Consider the following 23,829-nt stretch of genomic DNA (forward strand, 5'->3'; position numbering starts at 1 on the left):
CGGGGTGGTTTATATATAGAATAACAGATACCCGGGAGTGAGTTACAGACTGGAATCTAATTGAGGGGTTCGGGGGGGTTTATATATAGAATAACAGATACCCGGGAGTGAGTTACAGACTGGAATCTAATCGAGGGGTTCGGGGGGTTTATATATAGAATAACAGATACCCGGGAGTGAGTTACAGATTGGAATCTCATAGAGGGGTTTGGGGGTTTTATACATAGAATAACAGATACCCGGGAGTGAGTTACAGGCTGGAATCTAATCGAGGGGTTAAGGTGGTTGATATATAGAATAACAGATACCCGGGAGTGAGTCACAGACTGGAATCTAATCGAGGGGTTCGGTGGATTATATATAGAATAACAGATACCCGGGAGTGAGTTACAGGCTGCAATCTAATCGAGGGGTTCGGGGTGGTTTATATATAGAATAACAGATACCTGGAAGTGAGTTACAGACTGGAATCTAATCGAGGGGTTTGGGGGATTATATATAGAATAACAGATACCCGGGAGTGAGTTACAGACTGGAATCTAATCGAGGGGTTCGGGGGATTATATATAGAATAACAGATACCCGGGTGTGAGTTACAGACTGGAATCTAATCGAGGGGTTCGGGGGGTTTATATATGGAATAACAGATACCCGGGAGTGAGTTACAAGCTGGAATCTAATCGAGGGGTTCATGTGGTCTATGTATAGAATAACAGATACCCGCGAGCGAGTTACAGACTGGAATCTAATGGAGAGGTTTATATATAGAATAACAGATACCCGGGAGTGAGTTACAGACTGGAATCTAATCGAGGGGTTCGGGGTGGTTTATTTCCAGAACAACAGCTGCCCGGGAGTGAGTTACAGACTGGAATCTAATCGAGGGGTTCGGGGGCTTTATATATAGAATAACAGATACCTGGGAGTGAGTTACAGACTGGAATCTAATCGAGGGGTTCGGGTGGTTTATAGATAGAATAACAGATACCCGGGAGTGAGTTACTGACTGGAATCTAATCGAGGGGTTCGGGGTGGTTTATATATAGAATAACAGGTACCCGGGAGTGAGGTACAGACTGGAATCTAATCGAGGGGTTCGGGGTGGTTTACATATAGAATAACAGGTACCCGGGACTGAGTTACAGACTGGAATCCAATCGAGCAGTTCGGAGTGGTTCATATATAGAAGAACAGATACCCGGGAGTGAGTTACAGACTGGAATCTAATCGAGGGGTTCGGGGGATTATATATAGAATAACAGATACCCGGGAGTGAGTTACAGGCTGGAATCTAATCGAGGGGTTCGGGTGGTTTATATGTAGAATAACAGATACCCGGGAGTGAGTTACAGACTGGAATCTAATCGAGGGGTTCGGGTGGTTTATATATAGAATAACCGATACCCGGGAGTGAATTACAGACTGGAATCTAATCGAGGGGTTCGGGTGGTTTATATATAGAATAACAGATACCCGGGAGTGAGTTACAGGCTGGAATCTAATCGAGGGGTTCGGGTGGTTTATCGATCAAATAACAGATACCCGGGAGTGGGTTACAGACTGGAATCTAATCGAGGGGTTCGGGGGGTTTATATATAGAATAACAGATACCCGGGTGTGAGTTACAGGCTGCAATCTAATAAAGGGGTTTGAGGGTTTTATATATAGAATAACAGATACCCGGGAGTGAGATACAGACTGGAATCTAATCGAGGGGTTCATGTGGTTTATATATAGAATAACAGATACGCGGGAGCGAGTTACAGACTGGAATCTAATCGAGAGGTTCGGAGGGTTTATATATAGAATGACAGATACCTGGGACTGCGTTACGGACTGGAATCTAATCGAGGGGTTCGGGTGGTTTATATATAGAATAACAGATACCCGGGAGTGAGTTACAGACTGGAATCTAATCGAGGGGTTCGGGGTGGTTTATTTCTAGAATAACAGCTACCCGGGAGTGAGTTACAGACTGGAATCTAATCGAGAGGTTCGGGGTGGTTTATATATAGAATAACAGCTACCCGGGAGTGAGTTACAGACTGGAATCTAATCGAGGGGTTCGGGGTGGTTTATATATAGAATAACAGATACCCGGGCGTGAGTTGCAGACTGGAATCTAATCGAGGGGTTTGGGTGGTTTATATGTAGAATAACAGGTACCCGGGAGTGAGTTACAGACTGGAATCTAATCGAGGGGTTCGGGGGCTTTTTATATAGAATAACAGATACCCGGGAGTGAGTTCCAGACTGGAATCTAATCGAGTGGTTCGGGTGGTTTATATATAGAATAACAGGTACCCGGGAGTGAGTGACAGACTGGAATCTAATCGAGGGGTTCGGGGTGGTTTATATATAGAATAACAGGTACCCGGGAGTGAGTTACAGACTGGAATCTAATCGAGGGGTTCGGGGTGGTTTATATATAGAATAACAGGTACCCGGGAGTGAGTTACAGACTGGAATCTAATCGAGGGGTTCGGGGTGGTTTATATATAGAATAACAGGTACCCGGGAGTGAGTTACAGACTGGAATCTAATCCAGGGGTTCGGGGGATTATATATAGAATAACAGATACCCGGGAGTGAGTTAAAGGCTGGAATCTAATCGAGGGGTTCGGGTGGTTTATATATAGAATAACAGGTACCCGGGAGTGAGTTACAGACTGGAATCTAATTGAGGGGTTCGGGTGGTTTATATATAGAATAACAGATACCCGGGAGTGAGTTACAGACTGGAATCTAATCGAGGGGTTCGGGTGGTTTATATATAGAATAACAGATACCCGGGAGTGAGTTGCGGACTGGAATCTAATCGAGGGGTTCGGGTGGTTTATATATAGAATAACAGATACCCGGGAGTGAGTTGCGGACTGGAATCTAATCGAGGGGTTCGGGTGGTTTATATATAGAATAACAGATACCCGGGAGTGAGTTGCGGACTGGAATCTAATCGAGGGGTTCGGGTGGTTTATATATAGAATAACAGATACCCGGGAGTGAGTTACAGACTGGAATCTAATCGAGGGGTTCGGGTGGTTTATATATAGAATAACAGATACCCGGGAGTGAGTTGCGGACTGGATTCTAATCGAGGGGTTCGGGTGGTTTATATATAGAATAACAGATACCCGGGAGTGAGTTACAGACTGGAATCTAATCGAGGGGTTCGGGTGGTTTATATATAGAATAACAGATACCTGGGAGTGAGTTGCGGACTGGAATCTAATCGAGGGGTTCGGGGGCTTTATATATAGAATAACAGATACCTGGGAGTGAGTTACAGGCTGGAATCTAATCGAGGGGTTCGGGTGGTTTATATATAGAATAACAGATACCTGGGAGTGAGTTACAGGCTGGAATCTAATCGAGGGGTTCGGGTGGTTTATATATAGAATAACAGATACCTGGGAGTGAGTTACAGACTGGAATCTAATCGAGGGGTTCGGGTCGTTTATATATAGAATAACAGATACCTGGGAGTGAGTTGCGGACTGGAATCTAATCGAGGGGTTCGGGTGGTTTATATATAGAATAACAGATACCCGGGAGTGAGTTACAGACTGGAATCTAATCGAGGGGTTCGGGTGGTTTATATATAGAATAACAGATACCCGGGAGTGAGTTACAGACTGGAATCTAATCGAGGGGTTCGGGTGGTTTATATATAGAATAACAGATACCCGGGAGTGAGTTACAGACTGGAATCTAATCGAGGGGTTTGGGTGGTTTATATATAGAATAACAGATACCCGGGAGTGAGTTACAGACTGGAATCTAATCGAGGGGTTCGGGTGGTTTATATATAGAATAACAGATACCTGGGAGTGAGTTACAGACTGGAATCTAATCGAGGGGTTCGGGTGGTTTATATATAGAATAACAGATACCCGGGAGTGAGTTACAGACTGGAATCTAATCGTGGGGTTCGGGGGGTTTATATATAGAATAACAGATACCCGGGAGTGAGTTACAGACTGGAATCTAATCGAGGGGTTCGGGGGGTTTATATATAGAATAACAGATACCCGTGAGTGAGTTACAGGCTGGAATCTAATCAAGGGGTTCAGGTGGTTTATATATAGAATAACAGATACCTGGGAGTGAGTTACAGACTGGAATCTAATCGAGGGGTTCGGGTGGTTTATATATAGAATAACAGATACCCGGGAGTGAGTTACAGACTGGAATCTAATCGAGGGGTTCGGGTGGTTTATATATAGAATAACAGATACCCGGGAGTGAGTTACAGACTGGAATCTAATCGAGATGTTCGGGTGGTTTATATATAGAATAACAGATACCTGGGAGTGAGTTACAGGCTGGAATCTAAACGAGGGGTTCGGGGGGGTTTATATATAGAATAACAGATACCTGGGAGTGAGTTACAGACTGGAATCTAATCGAGGGGTTCGGGTGGTTTATATATAGAATAACAGATACCCGGGAGTGAGTTACAGACTGGAATCTAATCGAGATGTTCTGGTGGTTTATATATCGAATAACAGATACCTGGGAGTGAGTTACAGGCTGGAATCTAAACGAGGGGTTCGGGGGGTTTATATCGAATAACAGATACCCGGGAGTGAGTTACAGACTGGAATCTAATCGAGGGGTTCAGGTGGTTTATATATAGAATAACAGATACCCGGGAGTGAGTTACAGACTGGAATCTAATCGAGGGGTTCGGGTGGTTTATATATAGAATAACAGATACCCGGGAGTGAGTTACAGACTGGAATCTAATCGAGGGGTTTGGGTGGTTTATATATAGAATAACAGATACCCGGGAGTGAGTTACAGACTGGAATCTAATCGAGGGGTTCGGGTGGTTTATATTTTGAATAACAGATACCTGGGAGTGAGTTACAGACTGGAATCTAATCGAGGGGTTCGGGTGGTTTATATATAGAATAACAGATACCCGGGAGTGAGTTACAGACTGGAATCTAATCGAGGGGCTCGGGGGGTTTATATATGGAATAACAGATACCCGGGAGTGAGTTACAGACTGGAATCTAATCGAGGGGTTCGGGTGGTTTATATATAGAATAACAGATACCTGGGAGTGAGTTACAGACTGGAATCTAATCGAGGGGTTCGGGTGGTTTATATATAGAATAATAGATACCCGGGAGTGAGTTACAGACTGGAATCTAATCGAGGGGTTCGGGGGGTTTATATATAGAATAACAGATACCCGGGAGTGAGTTACAGACTGGAATCTAATCGAGGGGTTCGGGTGGTTTATATATAGAATAACAGATACCCGGGATTGAGTTACAGACTGGAATCTAATCGAGGGGTTCGGGTGGTTTATATATAGAATAACAGATACCCGGGAGTGAGTTACAGACTGGAATCTAATCGAGGGGTTCGGGGGGGTTTATATATAGAATAACAGATACCTGGGAGTGAGTTACAGACTGGAATCTAATCGAGGGGTTCGGGTGGTTTATATATAGAATAACAGATACCTGGGAGTGAGTTGCAGACTGGAATCTAATTGAAGGTTCCACTGGTTGTCTCCCTGAAGTCTTTTTTTGGGTTTGTTTCTGAGGGCGCCAGTCATTCTTTGCTGACTCGCATAATTAGCCAGCTTTTCTTCGTCAGCCGAGGTTGTGAATGTCTGCTGGCTTTTCAGCCATGCTCGCATCATCCCACATCTCGATTAGAGATATACAGCACTGAAACAGGCCCTTCGGCCCACTGAGTCTGTGCCGACCATCAACCACCCATTTATACTAATCCTCCATTAATCCCATATTCCCTACCACATCCCCTCAATTCTCCTTCCACCTACCTACACTATGGGCAATTTACTATGGCCAATTTACCTATCAACCTGCAAGTCTTTGGCTGTGGGAGAAAACCAGAGCGGTCACAGGGAGAACTTGCAAACTTCACACAGGCAGTACCCAGAACTGAACCCGGGTTGCTGGAGCTGTGAGGCTGCGGTGCTAACCACTGCGCCACTATGATATCCTCTCTCGCCCCCGAGCCTCCCAATCCCCGGGGGACGCAGAAGGGGCCAATTGTGACAGCTGTTGTGACTGAGACCTCCCGTTCCAGGGCAGCCCAGGAATCAACCCTTGGGACCTTGAGGCTCAGACTGCTCCGTCATGGATGTCTGGGCGTCCCGTACCCATCTGAGCTCAGTTTACAAAATGTAATTGGACGGGTGAAAACCTCAGTGGCTTCCAGGCGACGTCACCCTTGGTTATTAGTGGGCGCGCTGGCTTTCGGCAGGACACTGGGACAAGTGTGGAATGGGATCTGTGTGGTTTTGCAAAGGATGAGCAATGTTGTACACAAACATCCGGAGGAGGGAATGATGTCGGGGACCGGTTTAAGGTACAAATCGTTTTTGCAGCCGGATGTGGTCACACTGACTTGGCATGGCTGGACCTGTGAGAATTTGTCGCCAACACGCAGCACGAAGCAGCAGAATAAATATTTACCTGTATATTTATAGATTCTGCCCCCTTGTTCTGGACTCTCCCTCACCTAAAAACCCGATCGAATCCTTTAATCATCTTAAACCCCCTCGATTAGATCACCCCCTTAATCTTCTACACTCGAGGGAATACAGGCCTCGTGAAGTGATTTGGGATGTGCTGCACCTTGTGAAGGGCGCTGTAGAAATCCAAGTTCTTTGCTGTGTCCTTATAAGGCTGTAATCACAAAAGCAGTACTGTGCTTTTTTTTTACACATCTCTGTGGGTTTTCAGTAACAGATGAATGAGATCAGTGTCTCTGTTGCGAACACTGATTTAACCTGTGCTGGAGGAGATTTGCCAGCTGTGGCCTTTCCAAGTCCCAGTGGGAATTTCAGAGCTGGGGGTGGAGTTGGGGTGGTCGGTGGGTGGAGAGGGTTACTGAAGGAACTGGGGGGGGATGGATAATAATTTGACATTATTCTCCTGGCCCTCTAGGTTTGTGATTGAGAGTGTAAACCCTTGTCGTGGGTAACTGTTAAAACATCCTGGTCCCTTTATCCTTCATACGCCTTTATCCTTCATGTTCAAACAAAACTCCGTGTCCTAACACGCACCGAGTTCCGTTCACCCATTCCCCCACCCTGTGCTCGCTGACCTGCACAGGCTCCCGGTCTACCAATGCCTCCATTCTCATCCTTGTTTTCGAATCCCTCCATGGTCCTCGCCCCTCCCCCTCCCCTCATCTCTGTCACTTCCTCCAGCCCCTACAACCCTCCGAGATCTCTGCGCTCCTCCAATTCCAGCCTCTTGCCCACCCCCCCCCCCCCCCCCGATTCCCATCGCTCCATGCCTTCCGCTGTCTGGAGTTCCCTCCCTAAACCTCTCAGCCTCTTCCCCCCGCCCCACGTCCCCAACCTCTGCATCTGTTGTGGTTTTGAGCCCCACTCTAGAGACTTAAGAACAAAATCCACACCAACTCTCCCAGTGACAGTACCGAGGGAGTGCTGTACTGTCGGAAGTGCCATCTTTTGGATGAGACATTAAACCGAGGCCCTGTCTGCCCCTCTCAGATCGATGCCAAAGATCCTTTGGCCACTACTGGAGAAAGACCAGGGGGCATCCTCCCCGGTGCCCGTCACGATATTTATCTCTCCACCAACATCACTCAACAACAGGCTCTCTGGGTCGTTGTCACATTGCTGCTTGTGGGATCTTGCTGTGTGGAAACTGGCTGCTGCGTGGCGCCTGAGCATGAGTTGGTCATGCTTATAGGGGACGGGTGACTGGCCGACCAGGTTGAGCTTTGGAGCAGTTTCGGATGCATGACTTTTCATTCTCTCTGTCAGCTACATCTCTCCTCTTCCCTCCTTCCGCCACACCTCACTGTGCTACCTCTGACCCCTCCAACAGTGCAGCATGCCCCTCAATACTGGCATAGTTCTGGGGCTCAAGTCTCTGGACTGCAGGGTAGGGGGGGGGTGCCCTTTAATTAAAGGGGCATTCCACTGTCAGGAGTCATTTGGAATGCCGTGTACTTACCTGAGATAAGTCCCAGGCTGTTGGTATCATGTTGGTATAGAAACCCCTGCAATTATCAATATCAGCTGACGAGGCGTAATACTGGAACTTAAATCAGGGGGATCTCCAACTCGTCCACAGCTTTACACAGTGTTTATTATCAGAGAATTATACAGCAGCAGAAAGGCCAATTGGCCCATTCAATCCTACTCCCACTGTGCTTTCCTCATAGCCCTGCAAATTTCTTTCCTTCAAGTATTTTAAAGTAGCTAAAGCCCAGGGGATGCTGTGATAAATTGCTGGCTGGGATCTCAGTGCAAAGCAGAGACTAATCATGGGAACTTCCTGATTGGTACAGCTCAGTCCCGCTGTCTTCATTTAGTAAGCAACTGGGGAGTTGACACTGTGCAACACCCTTGGGGAACAGTCTGAAGTGTGACTCACCTCCTGACTCCCCAAAGCCATCTACAAGGCTCAAGTCAGGAGTGTGATGGAATACTCTCCACTTGCCTGGATGGGTGCAGCTCCAACAACACTCAAGAAGCTCGACACCATCCAGGACAAAGCAGCCCACTTGATTGGCACCCCATCTACAAACATTCACTCCCTCCACCACTGTCGCACAGTGGCAGCAGTGTGTACCATCTACAAGATGCACTGCAGCAACGCACCAAGGCTCCTTAGACAGCACCTTCCAAACCCGCGGCCTCTACCAACTAGAAGGACAAGGGCAGCAGACGCATGGGGACACCACCACCTGCAAGTTCCCCTCCAAGTCTCACACCATCCTGACTTGGAACTATATCGGCCGTTCCTTCACTGTCGCTGGGTCAAAATCCTGGAACTCCCTTCCTAACAGCACTGTGGGTGTACCTACCCCACATGGACTGCAGCGGTTCAAGAAGGCAGCTCACCACCACCTTCTCAAGGGGTAATTATGGATGGGCAATAAATGCTGGCCTGGCCAGCGACGCCCACATCCATGAAAGGATAAAAACACGCCCTTTTATACCAGCTGATGGTGGGCATACTTCATTCTATACAATGGGGAAAGGGTTTATGGGGTCCCACAAGAGAGAGAGAGCCAGAAAGAGAAGCAGAGGATTGCTTGTCTATAGCGCCTTTCACAACCTGAGGACATCCCAAAGTGCCTTCCAACCAATGAAGTACACTTGAAGTATGGATGTATGTTTGTATGTCCAAAGAGACCCGGGTGTCCTTGTTCATGAGTCACTTAAAGCTAGTATGCAGGTGCAGCAAGCAATTAAGAAGGTAAATGGTATGCTGGCCTTCATTGCAAGGGGAATAGCGTACAGGAGTAAAGATGTCTTGCTGCAAATGTATAGAGCCTGGGTGAGACCGCACCTGGAGTATTGTGCAGATACCCGAGGAAGGATAAAAGCAAAATACTGCAGATGCTGGAAATCTGAAATAAAAACAAGAACTGCTGGAAATACCCAGCAGGTCTGGCAGCATCTGTGGAGAGAGAAGCAGAGTTAACGTTTCAGGACAGTGACCCTTCTGATTTCATGACAGATTTCCAGGGGTCCCCGGGACAATTTTAGACACTTGTGCTGTGCCTTGATGGGTTGTCTCTCAGAAGGTTGCGAGCCCCACAATCCAGGCTGACACTCCCAGTGCCAGTACTGAGGGAGTGCCGCACTGTCGGAGGTGCCGTCTTCCGGATGAAATGCGGGACGGCAAATGGAATGTTATCGTTTATTGCCAAGGGGAATGGAACGTAAAAGTAGGAATGGTTTGCTGCAGTTGTACAGGGCATTGGTGAAACCACATCTGGAGTTCTGTGTTTTGGTCTCTTTATTTAAGAAAGGATATAAGTGTGTTGGAGGCAGTTCAGAGGAAGTTCACTCAGCTGATACCTGGGCTGCGGCGGACGGGGAGGTTATTTTATGAATAAAGGTTGGACAGGTTGGGTCTGTATCTATTAGAGTTTCTTATTGAAACATATAAGATCCTGAGGGGGCTGGACAGGGTGGATGCTGAAAGGATGTTTCCCCCTTTGTGGGGGAGACTACAACTCGGGGACACGGTTTGAGAAATGTTTTCTCTCAGAGGGTCGTGAGTCTTTAGAACTCTCTTCCCCAGAGAGCGGTGGAGGCAGGGTCTTTGAATATTCTTAAGGCCGAGGCAGGTAAATTCTTGACGAACGAGGGAGTCAAAGGGTATCGGGGCAGGGGGGCAGACAGGAAAGTAGAATTGAGGCCGCGACCAGATCAGCCATGATCTTATTGAATGGCGGAGCAGGCTCGAAGGGGCTGAATGGCCTAATCCTGCTCCCAATCATATGTAAAGCCGATGCGGATGTAAAAGATCCCAGGGATACTATTTTCAATTACAGCAGCTGGTTCCTATAGTCAATGCACATCCCTCACTAAAACGGATTATCTGGTCATTATGACATTGCTGTTTGTCGGGTACATAGTTGGCTGCTGCACCTCTTGCATTACAATCCTTCAAAAATGTGTCATTGGCCACAGAGAGATTTGGAATGTCCTGAGTTTGCAAAAGGCGCTATATGACTGCAGAATCTCTCCTGGACTGTGAGGTCACCCGGTGAGCAAATGCCCCAACTGTCTGGCCAGGCACGGGACAGGAAGCTGTGCAAATTTTATAAACAACCACTGGCAGCCTCCACGCAAATTCCCCCCTGTCTTAAGGTGCGTCAGATTTGTGCGTCCCTGTGTGTGCAGAGTGCACACCCCACAGGCACCGCCACACTTTTGAGCGTCCACACTTTTCTGGCACTTTCCTTTGCTTCGGGCAGCTTCTGAGCAGAAGGGGGAGCTCTAAGGAATGTTCCTGAATGTTCCTCAGGTCAAAATATCTACCTGAGCTTTATGACTGCACGCCCGGGAGGATTAACGCATATTTAACGTAAATATTTAATTGCTCGCCAGCCAAGGTCCTGAATCTTTCCCCGTTTGTGAGCTGGCAGCGGAAATGCCGCAGGAGAAAATGGCCGCAGAGGGCAGAGAGAGGCAGGCGTGAGAGACGCTCACGATTCTCAGCTTCCATCTCCTCGGAAGCTTGGAGTGGGAGCTGTCCCTCACGCCTGCGAGGGAATACTGGGGACTAGCAGCTTGTACTGCCTCAAGACACTTCACAGCAGCACTGTTAGAAAGAATTTGACCACGAGCCAAATAAGGCGATATTAGGGGGACAGGCGACTAAAAGCTCGGTCAAAGAGGTTGGTTTTAAGTTTAGTTTAGTGATAAAGCACTGAAACAGGCCCTTCGGCCCACCGAGTCTGTGCCGACCATCAACCACCCATTTATACTAATCCTACACTAATCCCATATTCCTACCACATCCCCACCTGTCCCTATATTTCCCTACCACCTACCTATACCAGTGGCAATTGCTAATGGCCAATTTACATATCAACCTGCAAGGCTTTGGCATGTGGGAGGAAACCGGAGCACCCGGAGGAAACCCACGCAGACACAGGGAGAACTTGCAAACTCCACACAGGCAGGACCCAGAATCGAACCCGGGTCGCTGGAGCTGTGAGGCTGCGGTGCTAACCACTGCGCCGCCCTGTATCAATCCCAAACTAATCCCACTGCCCCGCTCTCTCCCCATAGCCCTGTATCAATCCCAAACTAATCCCACTGCCCCGCTCTCTCCCCATAGCCCTGTATCAATCACAAACTAATCCCACTGCCCCACACTCTCAAAGGAAGAGAGAGAGAGAGGCAGAGAGGTTTAGGGAGGGAATTCCAGAGTTTAGTGCCCCCAGGCAGCTGAAGGCACGGCCGCCAATGGTGGAGCGATGGGAATCGGGGGGGGTGCGCAAGAGGCCGGAATTGGAGGAGCTCTCAGAGGGTTATAGGGACTGGAGGAGGTTCGAAACACCTAGGCATTCACTAGTTGGAGTCAGAAGAGGTGCTGCTCAATAGCTGAAAACAGCCCTCATGGCCCCTGACACCTGATCACTGTCACGTGACTCCCATTGAGCAACTAGGGGCTGAGAAGGGGGTCTGGTCAAGGCGAGGAAACTCAGCTGCGCCGACTTCCATGGTCAAACAGCTCGGCAGCGGGCAACCTCCAACCAGGCGGGACAATAGGGGTGCAAGCCAGGGCTGGCAGGGCCTTGTGCTAAGATGATCTGGAGCTGGAAAAACCGGAAGCTGGGCAGGAAAAGAGAGTTTAAAACAAAATCTACCCGAGCCATATATAGTCAGCCGGAACCTGGGTGTGTGTAATTTCAAAGCAAACATACATACATTCTGAAACAAAAACTGAAATTGCTCCAAAGTGCAGCAGAGTAGTCAGTACTGATATTACTTGATGAACCTCAATGGATGATACCTATTGGGGACTACCAGTAGGCATTTGATAAAGTCCCACTTATGAGACTGTTAGCTGAAACTGAAAGCCATGGAAATGAAGGGAAATTATTGATCTGGTTTGGAATGTGGCTGAGTGGAAGGAGACAGAGAGTAGGGATAATGGGCAGGTATTCTAATTGGCAGGATGTGGTGCTGGTGCCTCAACAATTCACCATCTTTATTAATGATGGGGCTAGGAAGCCACAAATGCAAATTTGCCCATGACACAAAGATAGGCGGCATTGTAAGCAGCGCAGACGGAAGCGTAAAATGACAAAGCGACAGTGATGGATTAAGTGAATGGGCAAAACTGCGGCAGAAAGGATTTCAATGTAGGCAAATGCACCTTGGAGCCAAAAAAAAAAAGAATACAACCAGGGTCCTTTTGAAATGGTGAAAAACTACAAACAGTGGAGGTGCCAAAGAGACTGGAGGTGGGGGAGAGCTGGGAGGGAGGGAGGGGGTTGGGGGGTGGGGGGGGGGAAGAATCCAGGTACACACTCATCATTAAAATGTCATGAAACAGAAAAATCAGCTAAAACAAAAAGGTAATTGGAATGCTGGTCTTTATATATCTGGAGGACTGGAATACAAAGGGGGAAGTCATGCCTCAGCTATGTAAATTCATACACGGGCGCCGTCTGAGGCTCCGAAAGGGAGAAGCGTTGGGAGGGCTAGTAAGGGAGGACGGGCTGAGCGGCCACAGCTCGTGGATCAGATGGAAACGGCGAGGGGGCGTGGCCCCAGCCGTGATTGGTGGAGGGCCGGTGACGGAACAAAGGGGGGGGGTGGCCCCAGCCGTGATTGGTGGAGGGCCGGTGACGGAACAAAGGGGGGGTGGGGTTCGCGAGGCTATAAATAGAAGGAGTGAGCGCCTGCGCCGCAAAACTCAGCAACGGCCAACGGTTCTTCATCTTCGTAGGCGCCATCTTTAGACCGTCGACCGACATGGAACAGACCGTCCTAGCTTTAAACCGGAGCTCCAGCAGCGCCTTACTGCAGCTCCACAACCAGCTCTACTGCTCGCCGGGCGGCCGGGGCGCCGTCCGCGGCCCTCCTCGCCTCCAGCCGGGCGCCGCAGACGGCTCGCTGCCCCAGACGCCCGAAGGCGGCGGCAGCCCGGCCGAGGAGCCCGACCTCCTCTTCCCTTCTTCGTCTTCGTCGTCGTCGACCGCCGGCCCGCCGCCCACCACCGACCCCTTCTACCGCCAGACTTACGCGCTGGTCCAGGGCTTCATCCGATACCACGCCCAACAGCAGCCGCCGCCGCAGCAAAGCGGCTCCGGCTGGTTCGGCTGCTCCAAGGGCGACGACCGCCAGGCGGCCGAGACGCTCCAGAGGATCGGCGACCGCCTCATTGAGAAGCACGGCACCGCCTTCACCGGTGAGTGGTGGGGTGGGGAGGGGGGGATAGACCGCGGGGGTCCTAGCGCCCGCTCGGAGCATGCTCCGTGGTGCCTATGGGGAAAGACCGCGGGGGTCCTAGCGCCCGCTCGGAGAATGTTCCGTGGTGCCTATGGGGAATAGACCGCGGGGGTCCTAGCGCCCGCTCGGAGCATGCTCCGTGGTGCCTATGGGGAAAGACCGCGGGGGTCCTAGCGCCCGCTCGGAGCATGCTCCGTGGTGCCTATGGGGAAAGACCGCGGGGGTCCTAGCGCCCGCTCGGAGAATGTTCCGTGGTGCCTATGGGGAATAGACCGCGGGGGTCCTAACACTCGCCCAGTGCGGCCGCTGTTGGGGAGATGGAGAGGGCGACCCCGGGTCTTAGTGCCTTCCGGTTCATCTAACCAATCCACTCGGCTAAGGGCCTCGCTTTCTGGACTGCTCTTTTTCTTCCGCACCCCTCTCGATCATTGCCCCCACCCCCCCCCCCACTCTTGGTTGATCATTGCCCCCTTCTCTCTCTCTCTTTCCCCCCCCCCTTTCTTGGTTGATCATTGCCCCCTTCTCTCTCTTTCCCCCCCCCCCCTCTTGGTTGATCATTGCCCCCTTCTCTTCCCCCCCCTCTTGGTTGATCATTGACCCCTTCTCTTCCCCCCCCCTTCTTGGTTGATCATTGCCCCCTTCTCCTCCCCCCACCCCCCTTCTTGGTTGATCATTGCCCCCTTCTCCTCCCCCACCCCCCTTCTTGGTTGATCATTGCCCCCTTCTCCTCCCCCCACCCCCCTTCTTGGTTGATCATTGCCCCCTTCTCCTCCCCCCACCCCCCTTCTTGGTTGATCATTGCCCCCTTCTCTCCCCCCCCCCCTCTTGGTTGATCATTGCCCCCTTCTCCTCTTCCCCCCCCTTGGTTGATCATTGCCCCCTTCTCCTCTTCCCCCCCCTTGGTTGATCATTGCCCCCTTCTCCTCTTCCCCCCCCCTTGGTTGATCATTGCCCCCTTCTCCTCTCCCCCCCCTTGGTTGATCATTGCCCCCTTCCCCCCTCTTGGTTGATCATTTCCTCTTCTCCCTCCCTCGCCCCCCATTGCCCCCTTTGACTCCTCCTTCATACCCTAAATTGGTTGGTGTATTTACAGTGTTGGCTATTAGTTTTACACTTGGGGCCACTTAATTCCCACTCTTAATTTGTGGCTGTGCTTGTTTGACATGGCTTCCTTGTGATCAGTGTACTGGTGCAATGTCTCTGACTCTGTCTCTCTTGCTTCACACTTGCTACGTGTATTTCCTCATGTCCCCAGGCTCCTTAAATCCTCCCCTCTTCCCCCATACAACCAGACACATCTAGATGGCTTGTGGATTTGCCTGTATTGGCAACTGGGTTCCTGACTGTTGTCTCTCTGACCACACTTGCTGCTTCTGTGTTTTGCTCGTATGGCTGTTGCCTTTCTTCACCTGGCTGGAGATCTTGCTCCCAGGATGATTTGTCATGTGACCAGAGTGGCTGGATAGGGATCAGTGTTTGTCCTTAGCAGGGAAGCCCCATTTTGGGACTGTCTATTTTCTCAAATCCTCCATGATTTAGGAGAAGGTTATATTTGTGCATCTTGGTTTGGTGACATATAATTTATCTGTAAATCTGACTCTGGATACCTTGCTGGTAATTTCCAGTTGTGGTTAGAGGGACTTTCACAAAAGTATTGAGGGAATGATGTACTGCCTTCAAGGTGGGTGGTAATCAGAGCATTGGTTCAAGTCTGAGAAGTGATGTAGCAACCCTCTTTGACCCCTCCTGTTCCCTTTGACCTTGTGGGGGCAGTGTGGGTGTTTTTGCAAACTTTGTTCATTCAGTTATTACCCTTTGGAATAAAATCTTGTGTTCATGTATATTGACGGGGTCCCTGCTGCGAGTGAATGTATCAGCGCTCAATAATAAAGACTGCATTTTTTTCAAGGGTTTATTTTTATTTTGGTATTTTTCCACCCTGGAAAGTTGTTGCTTTTTTAAAAATGCTTTTGTTCTGTAATATACAAATGATTCCCTCCCTCACTCCCTCCCAGTGGGAACTCCCTCCCCTTGTGGTTGTGAATTTCCATTGTATCTTGGAAACTGAAAATGCTCGGATTCAGTTGTCAGCTGGAAAAGGCAGGCAGGTTAATAATAAATGCCTCTCCCCAGTGAGAAGCTGGAATTGCAGATGGTAAACCTCTCCCAGGATGCTGGCTGACTTGTTATTTCCAGTACTTTCTGTTTGAATTTGTCCCACTCTGTGTTTAGGCTTGAGAATGTTTGTTCTCCTCCAGAATGGAAGCAGTCGCTTTATCCTGGACTTGGGACAGGAGTGCTGGAAATGCACAGCAGGCCGGCCAGCATCTGCGACGAGAGTCTGCGATAACATTTTGGGTTTAATGAATTGTCTTGGCTGTAGAAAGATGAGCATTTTAGTCAGGTTTGGGAGAGGGTAGTTGGAACAGGGGTTAGTGAAGAGTCAATGTGTTGAATGGCCTGCCTCCCTTTTGGTATCAGTGATGTTTAAAGGGACTTGTCACATTGTGAGAATGTGGCACTGTGGCATAAGGTTGAGCTTGGGCTGTCACCTTGGTTACTATGGGTACCATAACTGAGTCAAAATGTGCATTGTTTTTTGGGAAGAGGGCATGGATTCTGATCGGAGACTTTGTAGGGGGGTGGGGTGGTCAGGGTGTGATGTGAAATTATCAGTGGGTCAAAGTCGGTGTGGTTTCACAAGTGGATTAGAGAGGGAAGGACTAATAAACTGAGCTGGACTGGAAGATCCTGCTCACAATAACACTTTGTTTATAATCAGAGTTGCTTACAAAGGAGCCCCATGGCCTCTCCTGTGTTAGAAGCACCATCTCAAGATATGCAAAGTAGCTGGTTAGCGGTTGAAGTAGAGTCCCTTGTGAGAGCGGGTCCCCAGCTGAACCATTATAATCCATCGCTTGGTGACGTAGGGTGCAGGGGAGCAACAATGGCTGGAAATGCTTGGCGATAGCTGAGATAGTGGACAATAATGACAGTTGGATGAGGTGGATGGTGATATCCTTATCTTTCTGGTGTGATCAGCGAGGTGAAGTCTGGGTGTGTGATCTGAACTTGCAGCTTCCAGCATAGCCAGTGCATTGGCTGGTTCACTGTACAGAGTGCTTAAAAGGTTCCTTCCTGACAGGCTATTTCTACAAGATGAGTATAGGTGGGGCCCAGTTTAAACTGGTGTTTAAAGCCAAGGTCTTCCAGTGTTAACTATTGCCTCCAAGGGGCTCCCGGCCAGATGGTTACTTTATTAAATGGCAGCAGATTCACATATAAAGTAGGTCTGCTTTGCTCCCACTTGTGCTCTGTTCTTGGTCCTCTGTTAACCCACCCCTCCTGGGAGGCTGCTGCTCAAAGTCCTGCTGGCTGCTACCTAAACTTATCCTTGTTTTCAAATCCCTCCATGGCCCTTGCCTCCGCCCCCCCCCCTCCCTATCTCTGTCACCTCTTCCAGCCCCTACAGCCCTCCGAGATCTCTGCTGTCCTCCAATTCCAGTCTCTCGCGCTTCCCCTGATTTCCATCGCCCCACCATTGGCGGCCGTGCCTTCAGCTGCCTGGGCCCTAAGCTCTGGAATTCCCTCCCTAAACCTCCCCCTCTCTCTCTTTTCTCCTTTAAGATGCTCCTTAAAACCGAGCTTTTGGTCACATTGTGTGAGATCTGACATTGTGTCAGATTTTGTTAGGTCATGCTTCTGTGCAGCACCTTGGGATGTTTTATGACATTAAATGGTGCTATAGCAATAAACATTGATGCTGCTGTTGGAATACAGTGCAGCAAATAGAATCAAACAGCACAGAAAGGGATCATTTGGCCCATTATGTCTGTGCTGGCTCTCTCTGGCAAGAGCTGTCCAGTTAGTCCCTCCAGCATCTGGACCAAGTGGGCAATTCATTTTGTCCCTCCAGGGACACTGAGCCTAACTCTTCCAAGTGAGTCAGTTATCCCTGCTCAACTAAGGGCCTCTTGATATTGCAAGCAAATAACAAGGAGATGTAGCTAGCCAGGATGCGTGGGCATTGCCCTGCAATCCTTTGCATCCAGTTACAACTGGAGAATTGGAAGGAAGTGAATAATTAAATGCTGTGTTTTTCCATTTGTTTTGTTTGATGGTATTAATTCCATGCTCGCTTTGGGCTTGGTGTGAATCAACCCTTCTGTAGAGGAATATAAATAGTCACAAATGCTGTTTTGTACATTCAGGACTGGTTTGGCAAGCCTTGTGTGGATTATCTTTCCTGCAGACTGTGTGGCTTCATTGTTCTGTGGGCGTGTTCTTTTAAAAGAAAAGTGTCTCTGGAATGTCTGTTTTTAACTGGTTGTAATGTTGATAGGGTGGCTGCTGATGGCATCATCAATAACACACTCCCAGCACCTTTCTCAACAGGCCTTTAATCTAAAACTACCTTTTAATCTCGACTCTGGGAGGCAGTGTTCCGTTTCTGTAGCCCACTAGTGGCACTTGAGGGTCGCCAACTCTGGGTGGTTTCGTCAGGGTGACCTCTGGCTGCCCCACCTGGTCGAACAGCCTCCCCATCACCTGCACCCCACCCCCAGTGTAAAAATTGATAGTGTAAAAGAAACAGTTTTTTAAAGCTCCTGTTTTTCTTCCCCTAAGTGAGCCCCCCCACAGCAGTGATTAAGGAGATTAATCCTTAAATCTTGCAGATTCCAGGGCAATCCTGGAGGGGTTGGCAACTTTTGTCTGCACTGGGAAATTGGGATTAATGCCAGTAGCAGGGTCACAGACTTGACAATATTCTTGCTTAATAGAGTGATAGAACAGCAATGGTTTACACTTCCTGTTATCAACCTTTGCTTGCAGTTCTCTAACTGCTGGTAAATAATTGAGAATTCATGGACATGGGCTGATTAGATGCAGCCCTGTATGCTGCCTATTGGGCGCACAACCTTTGGTCCTGTGAATACATTTAAAAGGAAGAGGAAGCCCAATTTGTTACTAGTGTTATCTAATCTCCAATCAGAACCCACCTAGCTCAATTCAGCAAGGCAAATGAGCTTTGTCTTCTAATATTGTGTGTGTATAATGCAGCCGGCAGCTGCTCATTGCTGCTAGTTAGTCGGCTGTTGTACATCTGCAGGCTGTTGACAAAGGGTTTTTGTCCATGCTGTTTGATCTCGTGGGGAGGCAATTGAGGTGCTAGTTTATGGTGATTTTGTTGTGTCGGGTGGGGGAGTGGTGGTGGGGGCTGGGAGAGGACATTACTACTATTAAATCTTCCCCTTAACCTTCTCTGCTCTGAGGAGAACAATCCCAGCTTCTCCCAGTCTCTCCACATTAACTGAAGTCCCTCATCCCTGCTCCCATTCTGGTAAATCTCCCTCTGCACCCTCTCCAAGTCCTTGACATCCTTCATAAAGAATGGAGCCTGCAATTGGACCCAATTCTGGGGCCTAATGCAGTGTTTTCTAAAGGTTTAGCATGATTTCCCTGTCTTTTTTTATGTTCTGCCTCTATTTATAAATCCCAGGATGCTGGATGACTTTTGAATGTCCTTCTCAATTTATCCTGCCACTTTCAAAGACGTGTGAACCCTAGGTCTCTCTTCCTTTTTACCATGAACTTGGCAGCAGTTTTATACAGGCTGTCTTTTTATTGTCAGCATATTTATTACGCTGGGTTTGGGGTGGGGCAGGGAGAGCTGACAAATGTATGTAAACTGTAAGATTTTTAATGTGTTAGCTGATTTAGTATAGCAATATATGCACAAAGATGTAAATGTAGAGAGAATGTGTGTTTATATAGCACCTTTGATTGTCCCAAAACATTTTCCAATCACTGAGGTACTTTACATTCACTGCTTCGAGTGCATTATTGACAGTAGCTTTCTCCTCTTCTCCCATTCCCCCATCGTAGGAATGATAAGTCGCCTAAACATCTCTGAGAGGAGTGACCTGGGCACAATCCCGCAGGTCGCCACCGAAATGTTCCGCGACGGCGAGGTGAACTGGGGCAGGGTGGTGAGTTTCATCGCCTTCGGGGCCGTAATAGGCGATCACATGAAGAAGATTCAGCGGGAGGATCGTATCGATGAGGTGGCCGCACAAGTCACGCAGTACCTGATCGAGCAGAAGAGGGAATGGCTAGTAACTCACAATGGCTGGGTAAGGACCGTCTGCGAGCTGTGCCGCCTGCATGACCTTTGACCGGCAGCCGAGGGCGGTGTGGAAGTCTTTGTTTAGTTTTAAGGTGCTCCCCTCCCCGCGCCGACGCCCCCCTTTTCCACCCACTCGCTAGATGATGTGGGCTCTCACTAGCAATTTTCTACTCCACGTCATCACCCACTGTGTTTGAATCTACACTGTCTCTCTGGACTTTGTTGGGGAGAGTCATTGGGTGACCTTGAGCCTATCTTCACCCGATATCAATGTGTGATTAAATTCCACTGGTCAGCAGGCTCTGTGCCAGAGGTATTGACAGAGCCTTGTGGGTTTTTGCCACCTCCAGAACTCCCCCCGCAAAGCTCTCAATGCATAACATTGGCATCAGTCAGGCACACTCACATTGGCTTCCTGCTTGGTACATCAGTGACGTAGTCGTGTCATTGATGTAATTGACTCCCGGGGGCAGTGGGGGGGGTGTGTGTTAACCAATTGGTGACCACGTTTGAGCAATTGAGTTCTCGTGAACAAAGCTGATGCCACGTCACCTGTACATTATGTACTTTGAGCATGGATTATTCCACAGTGCTGGGCTGTGTCCTTGATGCTGTAAACTGATTTATCACCTGGGGTTGTGCAGTCACTGAGGACTGCATGTGATAAGCAGAGAGGGGATGTTGCTCAATGTTTACAAAGTCTGTTCTGTGTCACTGTTGCGCCCAGCAATCCAGCTTATCATTGGCTGTGCAGCTTTAGTCCTTCAGTATCAGTTTGAAGTACTGATGCGACACAGAAACGTAATCACGCAAAAAACCCCCCCCCCCCCCCCCACTCGGCTGCTCTGCGTGTTTTCACAGTGTGGAGTCGCGTGGCTCGGCTGAGTGTGGGCCTAAGCGGGACAGGTGCCAGCCCGCATCAGTTTTATATAGTGCCTGATTTGGAGAGACGGGGAGCGAGCGGGTGTTGGTAGCAGCAGCTCGGGAGAGCAATGGTAATCTTCCCCTGCTTGTTTCTGAACACACTCTTGTTTATTCGTAGGATGGTTTCACGAAGTTTTTCCACGAGAATAATGCAGAGGAGTCAGCAAAGAAAGCGTTGATGTGGATTGCTGGTTTTGGCATTGCTGGGGCAGGCATCATGCACCTCTTAAGGTGAATCCTAACCCGTCTCCACACTCACATCCAAGTGAAACAACACTTCTCCACCCAGCTGTGCTTTGTCCCCCACCACCCCTTCCCTCCACTCTCACCCGCTCCTAATGAAGGCTGCATGGACAACGCTTGTCACGTCTACCGATTTCATCTGGACTCACATGGCTTGAGCCGATTTAGGAAGCAGCCTTGGAGATAACTTTGTGACACGGTCAACTCTGCTGGGAGGGGTGTGGGGGAAGAACAGGACTGACGGAGCGGCCCTGTCTGGAGTGGTCCCTCCGCGTTACATCACAGGCGAGGGTTACCACGTGCTGGCGGCTCGCCGGCCACTGAAGACTGAAGTTGGGGAGTAACGGAGCCCGTCTGGTACACTTGGCACGCAGTATGTGTGGAGGCCGCAGACTTATTTTGTGCTCATTTTCAAAGGCTCCCCAGGCACTTTTATCCAAACAGTGTTTGGGACTCTGAACTGCCTGGTCCAGTGTAGCATCAACAATTACAGCTTCACACCCGCATCTGTATCGTACTGTCGATTAAGAAAGACCCCCACTTCAGCATTAAGTATCATCGTCCTCTTCTCTCTCAACCCCCTTTCCTCCTCCGCCCCCGCCCTCCCCAGTTTCCCAGTGTAATGGATTGTGGGCGGGGGGGTGGGGGGTGGTTGCTGGTATAGGAGAGAGATTTGAGAGAACAGGGTAAAAGCGTAGCTAGGTGAGGGTGGTCAGAAAAGGAGTTGGGAGGGAGGGAGGGTTGGGTCTGGTGCAAGAATGTACAATATGAGGTCTCTATGATAACTGTTCAAAGCAGTTATCCTAGTAGATAGCAACGTATGACTTGTCAAATCCTTTTCAAATAAATATTGCGTTGTTATATATTTTTTCTGCTGAATGGGCAACGTATTTGGTAAATTTTAAAGAAGGGTTAGGAGGCAGCTGGTGGGATTCTTCCCTGCTGTGAGCCCCGTGGGTGGTTGTGGGTGTTGTTCCGTAGCTAGCTTTCCACTGGACTCTCGTCAGTTTTCCAGGGTGGGGACAGTGGTGTGCAGTTAGTTCTTCGGAGCTGTAGATTGTCGCAATTGCAAGAGAGTGTGTTGAACTGGGCGTGCACTGTGTTGCTTTGTTTGGGTTGGTGAATGGGGGTGGTATCTGGCCTGAGCTCTGATGCTGTTAAGTTTGTACCTGAAACCTTAATCTTGAAGCTTGAGAGTGATGAGGGCCAAAGAGAGAAAGCGAGAGAGCAGTGCAATTGGCTTGGTGTCCATTAACCTTTCAGCATTCCCTGGGCTGGTGTACAGTTGGGATAATTGTGGGCGGCCATTCAGTGAGTGACTCTAGTTTCTCCTGCTCTTGGCAAGTGAACATTTGGTTCAACAGCCAGTGTCTCATTAGCTGACGCTGTCGCCTTGTTTCACAGTTTTTAATAATCCACGGCTTTCCAGATGTGGTATTTATAATGCTGTCATTCCTCTCTTCCGTCCCTCTCTCCCTCCCTCCCTCCCTCCTTTGTGCACTGGTCCCCTTTCCTTTTATTAGCTTTTTATTTAAGGTTACATTCCTGTTTTTAATCTTTTCCTGTGTTTTTCTTGGCCGAGTGCTACTTGGAAGCAGGCTGCTTCCTGTGAACTGTTTTCCTGAATAAATGTGGATTTGATTTAACGTGCGCTCATTTTTAAGGCCCCTCCCCCCCCCCCCCCCCCCCCCAGCCTTGCCTCTCCTGGGGCCTCGGGAATGCCGACTGCTCCAAGCAGCGTTCTGTGCAAAGGTCTGGTAATACAAATTGAGCCACTGTTTTTGACATCTCCTCCCATTGCCTGATTGGGGGTACAGTGGAAACGTTAGTGACTTAACCTGCTGACTTGGGCGGGTGGTGGGGTGGAGACAGGGAGAGGGTAGGAAGGAATTGTGGACCCCTTGGTAAATGCTGGCCAGCAATAACACAGGTTCCGAGTAGCACACACTCTTAACTCTATTTGTCCTTTCTATAAACTTGGGTGCGATCACTTATTACTGGCAAGGCAGTACTTGCTAGTCTTTTTTTATTTAAACAAAAGAATCTGACGCACGTTTTAAAATGTTTCTGCCAATTTATCATCCGACTAAAGGGAAGGGGGGGTGTTAAAACGGTAAAACGTTTAGTCCGGTACTCTGAAGAGGGAATTCGGTCTTTTTCTTGTGACATCTTCATCTGACTTAAAAGGCACAGCAAGATCCCGGCAGTCTTTCTGTCCCCACCCTGAAGTTTACATGTATAAATGAAGGTTGTATTATGCCACACTGGTTGCCCTGCACAGTGGAACCTTAAGGACAGTGGGTCACTGCCAGTCAACAAGTAAGTTTCATTGTGTTTGAAAATGGCAGCTTTATTGTAAATTAAAACTATTTTTGAGAGTAAAGGCAGTGGTGTCTGTCGTTTTTGTTCTACGTGGTGTTTTTGCCTCTTCCACCCCCCAACCCCCAAGAATTAATTGAAAATTTCCAGCACAGAAACAGGCCATTCAGCCCATGTGCTCCATGCTGGTGTTTCTGCTCCGCTGAGCCTCCTCCCACCCCCTCTGACGTCCTGTGTACAGCATAGTGGAGGGGGAACAGGTGCGCACGAGTTTAAATCCCTTGAGTTGAGCGGGATTGGGGTTTATTCCTGAAAAGGCAACAGCCTCGAAGATCCTATTGCCAGGGCTTGACGTTGATGCTATAAGGGAAGGTCACTGGAGCAAGAATGATTAGGCCTGGCGAAAGGTACTGAAAGTTAAGCACGAGCTGAACCTGAAGGGTGGCAGATTTCATTCATAGACGGAGTGTATTTACTT

At 49.0% G+C, this 23,829-nt stretch overlaps 1 protein-coding gene across 1 annotated transcript; it reads left to right on the top strand.

Moving 5' to 3' along the window:
* Positions 1 to 13,176: 13,176 nt before the first annotated feature.
* On the top strand, positions 13,177 to 23,415 carry LOC137356824 (induced myeloid leukemia cell differentiation protein Mcl-1 homolog). Its single transcript, XM_068022638.1, has 3 exons — positions 13,177 to 13,697; positions 19,625 to 19,872; positions 20,908 to 23,415. The coding sequence occupies exons 1-3, from the start codon at positions 13,262 to 13,264 to the stop codon at positions 21,022 to 21,024; spliced, it is 801 nt and encodes a 266-aa protein (XP_067878739.1). The 5' UTR covers positions 13,177 to 13,261; the 3' UTR covers positions 21,025 to 23,415.
* Positions 23,416 to 23,829: the final 414 nt, after the last annotated feature.

This window comes from Heterodontus francisci, chromosome 46, assembly GCF_036365525.1.
Source record: "Heterodontus francisci isolate sHetFra1 chromosome 46, sHetFra1.hap1, whole genome shotgun sequence".
NCBI classification, from domain to species: domain Eukaryota; kingdom Metazoa; phylum Chordata; class Chondrichthyes; order Heterodontiformes; family Heterodontidae; genus Heterodontus; species Heterodontus francisci.

Excerpts from the sequence above, each read along its gene's own strand:
- LOC137356824 (XM_068022638.1), top strand. The coding sequence starts at position 13,262 with ATGGAACAGACCGTCCTAGCTTTAAACCGGAGCTCCAGCAGCGCCTTA. Across the intron at positions 13,698-19,624 it reads GCACGGCACCGCCTTCACCG|GAATGATAAGTCGCCTAAAC; the intron begins GTGAGTGGTGGG and ends CCCCCATCGTAG. Across the intron at positions 19,873-20,907 it reads TAGTAACTCACAATGGCTGG|GATGGTTTCACGAAGTTTTT; the intron begins GTAAGGACCGTC and ends GTTTATTCGTAG.